A 7375-nucleotide genomic window follows, 5' to 3' on the forward strand; every position below is an offset into this window, starting at 1 on the left:
GTGTGTGTATGTGTGCGTGTGTGTGTGTGTGTGAAAGAGAGAGAGAGAGAGAGGGGAAAAAAGAGATGCAAAAGCCACCGAAGGGTGTCAATATATTCTGAAATTGAATTAAAGAGTAATTAGGGAAATCATTACCTGACACTTCAGCAGTGGGATTTGGTTAATTTACTGTGCCATCGTTCAGTGAATGAGGTATGTCCTATAAGACTTCTCCTTTTGCCAAAGGTGATGGGCACATTAGATAAAAGCTTAATTTAAATCAGCAGCCTTGACTTCTGTCCTTGATGTTGCCACCGACACTATTCCAAGTTAAATTACTGTGATTGAACTGATAATGTTTACCAAGCCAATTGTTTAATTCAGGAATACCTGTTATAGAAAATACCAAATATCTCAAACAACTTTGAAAGAAACTGAAGCAAGTGCTACATAAATAAACAGTTTCATAGGGAGCAGCAAGACCTTGGCCCTGTTTCAGTAAGTCATTTGAACACTTCCTTGTTGACTCTGCCTTGGCTATTCCCGTTGAGTGAAGCGAATCCCCACTGCTATCCTAACTGCCATTCAATTACTCCGATATCTCAGGAAGTGAGTGAGATCAACTATTCGATTAAGGGTGAGTTAACAGAACTTCAAGAGTACATACTGTCCTGAGGCCGTTGTAAACATTTGGAATTACTTCTTCAAAAACAAAACTGACATAGTGGATGGATAAATGACAGATAATTTGCCTCTCCTCAGATTAATTAGTAGTTATTTCCTCTTTTAATAAATCAAAATCTTGATGACAGCAAATTGTTACAGGCTGCCTTTGGATAGCAATGATCTGCATGCAAGATGAGCACTTGGTACAACACTTGGTATCGACAGCATTTGCGGTATTATGTTGATTACCACAAGAGATATTTCGACTCATGCCTTGTTTTCTTAAAAAAAAATAATAATAATAAAAAATAAAAATTAATCTTATAATTTTATAAAAGAGATTTTTTTTTTGTTAAATTTATTTTATTGTTTAAATCAATGTATTATTTCAACTGTAAATCTGTCAATCTGAAAGGTCATTTAAATGTTTATAGTTTTGCATTGTCAAGTTGTAAAATTGGATATTTTAGCTGGAAGCCACAAATTAAAGTTTAAACACCTTAATGATGGATTTATTTCTTGGAAACAAGCAGCTTTTTACTTCACAAGATGTTAACTGATGTACTGTAGTCATGTTGATTACTTGTGGATTATTGGGATGTTTTTATCAGCTGTTTGGACTCTCATTCTGACGGCACCCATTCACTGCAGAGGATCCATTGGTGAGCAAATGATGTAATGCTAAATTACTCCAAGTCTGTTCCGATAAAGAAACAAACTAATCTACATGTTGGATGGCCTAAGGGGGAGTACATTTTCAGCAAATTTTCATTTTGGGTGTGAACTATTCCATTAATTTGCACTGAACCAGAATATTCCCATTCAACGTCATCCCAATGTTATTGATGTGACTGTTGAAGCATTTTGTGATACAGAACTGAGTGCTAGAGAACCATCGGATCACTCATACAATATTGTGTGTTTTCTAGTCACAATATGCACGATGCTAGTCTGTTAAGGACTTGATTGTTTTTCTGATTTTTATTTATTTTTTGGCTGCATGGTAAAAGATGACGAGCCAAACCAAGAATGCTGCCAGCCTTTTCATTGACAGAGATTACTTAAAGACAGATGGCAAAGAGAGACGATGTTCAAACCGAGATCTTTATTAAATAGTCCTTTAATAACTAAGCCTCTCTTTTGGCAAGATTTAATGACTGTTTGAGAAGATTATAGTGTTATTATTTTGATCTTTATTCCAAGAGAAACATTTAATCAGCCATTTAAGCAGGAAAAGCAATAATTATGTCACATCAATCATTGTCACTAGTGTTTCATTATCTTTTTAAAATATCTATTTGCATGTTAGCACTCGAAATCAACAAATAAGCAAATAAATAAACAAACGAAAGGTTGCTACTTCAGTGTGCATATTGCTCATGAAAATGCCACACACTTGATGTAGAGTGGTTCTCAAATGGTTTTGCTACAAGACTCAGCGAAGTAGGGACCCAACTTATTTATTGTAAAAAATAAAACATAAAATATAAAATAATTAAATAAAATGCAAGTATAATAATGACAATAATAATTAGCTGCACTAAGCAAATGTTTATCCTCATAGCAAGGGAAATCATATTAATTGTAGCCTGGTTTTTTTTTTCAATTAATTTAATTTTTAATATTTATTTGTTACTTTTTTCCCTGTTACACAATGCTCTGAGCCACCAGTTGAGCACTACTGTTCTAGTGTGCTATATGCCTAGCCATACATCTCAATTTATTTCTATTGTCACTAATAATGGAGCTATTATATAAACATACAGTATGGATAAAATAAAAAGGAAACTCTTGAGCTATTTGATATTTCCAGACTGATGTCCACCAGGCTCACCCTATGGACTGTGCCATTCATCAAGCAACTACTACAATTCATTGTGCCGTGCGATATGCCATTTTCTATCAATGACCTGTACAAACTGTTCAGTCCACAGACAAATGCCACCAAGTCCTTTTTAATCCACCTTATTCAAGCAAAAAGTCACGCCATGAGTAAGAAGGGAAAATTGTGTTGCCTCTCAACCATGACAAAATCTAATATCAAGATGGATCTATTTGGAGGGCAGAACATCACACAAATAATGTATCTCTTCACTGGTTTATAAAAAAATAAGATGCCATTAGCAAATGACCTGAGGTCTGGAATGACAGTACTCTGCCTTTTTTTCTTTTATCCATCTTTTTTCTGTTATATATTTATTTATTTGTCCAACAACAGGTTTATTTGTTATGTTTGAATGCTTCAGATTTTTTTCTGTAATAATATTGCTTTCTATTGAGCTATTTTTTTCAACATACAGTATGTCAGATACTGTATCATCATCACACACAAAGAAGGCAGATGGGGACAAACGGGAATGGGTGCAATCAGAATGAGCTTTCAAACAGCTGATAAAAAAAAAAAAAATCACAATAATCCACAAGTAATCTCCACAACTCCAGTTGATCAAATAATAAAGATTTTTTATGAGTCCTCTATCCATAATATCGCTGTCTCCAGTAAAAATGCCATATTGTCTGAATTATGAGAGGAATATGCACAGATCAAGCACCCTTTGCAAATTAAAAATTGTGGACTATTGTAATGATTTTTCAGCTGTTTTGGCTCTTATTCTGACGGCACCCATTCACTGCAGAGGATCCATTGGTGAGCAAGTAATGTACAGCTAAATTTCTCCAAATCTGTTCCAACGAAGAAACAAACTCTTCTACATCTTTGATGGCCTGAGGGTAAGTATACATTTTCAGCTAATTTTCATTTGTGGGTGAACTATTTTTTTGAGGGGAGGGGGAGTTATGGTTTGGGCGATGGAGTGAGGTATGAGTGGTTATGAACGAATGAATAAAACGCATTTGTCAGTGTTCCACTCAGTATTTCGGGAGCCCTACGCAGCTTGTATATTTTGCGTATGGAGGATCAGCTCTGTTTGTAGCGTATCTGTACACTGAGCTAGGAAAATTAAGCCTTTATGATTTTCACCCCTTTTTTGAGGCATAGTGGCATTTATGTACTCCTTGTAGTTTTTATAGGAATCTGATGTTGCATGCGAGTTGTTAAACAAAGCCACTTTGCAAACCCGCAACATTGCAGATTGATTTATGGGCCTGCACATTGACCACGTGGCATTGAGAAGGGAGGGTTAATATTTTTTCAGACATCATCATTAGACATTTCTAGCTGTAGCAATAGTGCTTGTTACTGTGGAACAAAGCTCATATGTCAGAGTCATTAGAGAAGGAGAGCATGACACTGGCTTGGCCTCATCACTATTCGGGTGATTCATACAGCCAGAAGAGAGTCTGACATTTCAGCTACACATGGCTGAGACTGAAGCTTCACACACTGCTTATGACAATTAATAGCATGTGAAACCTCTGGTGCTAACATCACTTTTACCTGGTTGCACATAGTTGGTTAATATGTAATGGGCATCTTCAAGCTAATTATGCAAGCAAGTGCCGAACTCTTTGCAGGAGTGAATTTTTCTTGCCTGCAATTATATTGTCCAAAGACTTCTTATGTTTTCACAGTCTAACCTATTTACACGAGCCATTGTGGGGGAGAGTGAGGGAGAGAGAGAGAGAGAAATGAGGAAAAAAAGCAAATAGGCGAGATATGCAAAAATACCTGGCCTCAGCTGTCAATATGGTAGCTAATTAAAATATTATCTTTACTTTGCTTTCTTGATTACTCTTCACCAAGACAACACATCATTGACTCCATCAAGGAATATTTACCTGTTGTAATGACTTCCTGTCCATGCATTGATAAATGTCCCCGCTTTGTGATCTCGCACACTACCACAATCTAGATCTCAACTCCACCTACAGCAGTCGACTAGCTTTAAAGAGTGCTGTCTCAGTTTTGTCAAACAGCTGTTTTCCGCACTATCCACTGCCATTGGTCCTGTCTTTTCACTATCCGCCTCATCTGAAAACATCTCTGCAAAAACGGTGCTGATATTTCTCTCACTCTGTGAGGACTTGATTTGATTTTGTCTTTGATTTCTTTCCCTTCCTTTCCTCCCAAGATTGCTCATTTCCTCTCACGGTCGATCACTGCGAATCAATTGGAAGTCAATGTCTGACTGTTTCTGCTCATTCTTGTGATTAAAACAGTTGTCCGCGTGGTCAGTCCAGAGCACTCATTTGATAACTTTTAAAATCGCAAATGTCTTATTAAAAACATAATCATGGACACTGTTTGAGATAATATACAACATACTTATTCATCTGTCTGATAGAGGTTTGTGATGGGGGGGTCATAAAGTGCAATTGTATATGTTAGAAATGTTGATTTGTGCATAATAATCCAAAAGAGTCAGGATTCCTGTTTTGCAGTACATTTTCCCTTGATATATGTGTTAATATGTTCATATAAAAGATGAAACCCACACATCTTATGGAAATCATGCATTGCTTATGAGTTTATTACATGAGTTATGTAATAAAAGTTTCATTTCATAATAAAATGTATTTATACTTTGGTTGAAGCACTTTTTTTTTTCATGTTTCTGTAACATGAAAACTCATAAGCAATGCTCATGTTTTCCATCATGCCTAGCATCCTGTATCTTTTAATTACAACCCATTTAAATGATATAAAAAATTTAATTTATATATTAAATATGTATGTATTTATGAGCTCAGACGGTACTGAATAACAGTAATGTAACAGTAAACCCAATTACATCTCAATTCAAACCTATTAAGTTTGCCACTGCCAATGTTGTGAGCCTGATAAACACTTGACTGTATGTAATTTCAATCCTTCAGCTTGAGCAGGCTATTATTTTGTATCATAAAGATCCCATTCATAAATAAGTATAATATTATTTTCATAACAAGCACATAGCCTAATGTTCAAACTCACTGTGACCCTGACAAAGTACATTCTCTCAGCACCGAAACCCCGCCCCTCTCTCCCGCTCGCAGCCAATGAGGAGTGGAGGAGGCTTGTCTCTGAAATAAATTGGATATTTTCATGGTGTGTAATGGAAAGCGTCGGATTTGAGCATCCGACGTGCGCGCAGTTGCACAGAGTGGACCTCTGGAGTCTACATTTATAGTGCTTAGTGCTTTTTGGACACCGGGTTAAGTTAATATGTCGACCGAGGGGAAACAGTAGACTTTAATCGCGTCAGTCGTTAATGGTTATGGGAATGCTTCACCGTAACTTCCAATTCATAAGAGAGCTGTCTCTACCTGGAGAGAGAAGAGTGAAGACAGAGCGACCGCTTCTCCTCGCGATAGTTTTTACTTCTTCTCGTCACCCGGATTATACGGCACAAGACGTTGGAAATATACTCGATAGCGGAAGCAGAGAGTTGGATGCTGGGCTTCCAGGGCTCTTCTCGCTTTGCGATGGTGTTTAAAACAAGTTGAACTGAGCCAAATTTTCAAAGGTCACCCTCAACAATCTACCTATGCTTTGCTTTCACAATCCTTTGCTTTTAACTGTAAAACTCTAGAGGTTGTTGACCAGTGGTTGAGACATCGGACACCTGGAGAAGGTAAACTTGTTATAACTATAATAAATAGAACTAAATTAAACTGCAAGTATAAATATAATACAATAATTTAAATAATAATTGAAAAATGTATTATAATCACAAGCATAATCCTTTTATGTGCATTAGAGAAGTGCATGTGACAACTGTATTGTCGAGAAGAATGTTTCTGAAACACAGTATGGATGGAAAATGGCTGAAAATGACAATACAATGTATATTATGCCTATGGAAATATATTTGAATAGCTTAAGTCGATTTTTATACTTAGTATCAGGGGTTTTCAATTTTTAAAGACTCTGGGACCCCCAGCCAAACAAACCCAGAGACATCCATCTAAAAGATGCTATTTGTTTTCTTCCGGTAACATGTTATAATAACTTTCATTAAGAGCAATAATTATTATTATTACATAATATCATGTTTAAAAAATAGTCGGAAAGTTAAAAAAAAATGTAATGTATAGAAATGTCATAAGAATTCATATATATTCTTATATATTGTCTTCACAGACCTCCTAGTCTTTAGGAACCCCAGATTGAAAACCTTGGACTTTACAGCTGTGTTAGAAAAAAAAGGAGGTGTCATACACAGTTATACACACTTGAATTCACTGCATTGTCTTTGTTGTTTCAGAAGGCGAGGAAAGTTTGGAGAGAATGTCGAGTCGCAGGGTGAAGCATGAGCTGCCAGTGTACTGATTTTAGACTGGCGTATCTGATGAGTCTATGGGTGTGTGTTGTACTAAGCCTTCACTGCTGGGTTTTAGCCCCTGTGGCAGCCTCCCATGATGTCGCTGGTCCATTTGGGTGGCTCCTTTCAGATAAAGGGCCTTTTCATCACTCACAGGAATTTGCAGAATTTGTGGAGCGTTATCAACAGGGCTTCACAACCAAATATAAGATTTACAGGTGAGTTGGATAATTACCTCTGTTATTTATTGCCAGTTGCGTGTAAAATGTGTTGGGATTTTTAATGAAATGCAGAATTAGATGGTGCTTTTCATTTATTTGTACACATATTACCATATAACGGAATTAACAAGAAACTTTAATGGAGGCTGGCTCATTTTGTTTGCTGGTGTGTGATTAGAATAGAATAGAAAAGAAACTTCAATATGCAAATTGCCACATGACTGGACTGCACTGGAAATTTTTGGGTATTTTTGCTATGCAACTAAATGAGACAATGTACACACACACACACACACACACACACAT

The 7375-nt window shown here is 36.4% G+C and overlaps 1 protein-coding gene across 1 annotated transcript in view; it reads left to right on the forward strand.

Annotated features, from left to right (window-relative positions):
• The first annotated feature begins 5674 nt into the window (after positions 1 to 5674).
• brinp3a.1 (bone morphogenetic protein/retinoic acid inducible neural-specific 3a, tandem duplicate 1) overlaps positions 5675 to 7375 on the forward strand; it is a 55152-nt gene continuing 53451 nt past the window's right edge. The window contains exons 1-2 of the mRNA XM_016481871.1: positions 5675 to 6158; positions 6792 to 7066. Coding sequence (XP_016337357.1) covers positions 6837 to 7066 — 230 coding nt within the window. The 5' untranslated portion in view covers positions 5675 to 6158; positions 6792 to 6836. The remainder of the gene's footprint in view (positions 6159 to 6791; positions 7067 to 7375) is intronic.

This window comes from Sinocyclocheilus anshuiensis, unplaced genomic scaffold (genome assembly GCF_001515605.1).
Source record: "Sinocyclocheilus anshuiensis isolate Anshui unplaced genomic scaffold, SAMN03320099.WGS_v1.1 scaffold385, whole genome shotgun sequence".
Lineage (NCBI taxonomy): Eukaryota > Metazoa > Chordata > Actinopteri > Cypriniformes > Cyprinidae > Sinocyclocheilus > Sinocyclocheilus anshuiensis.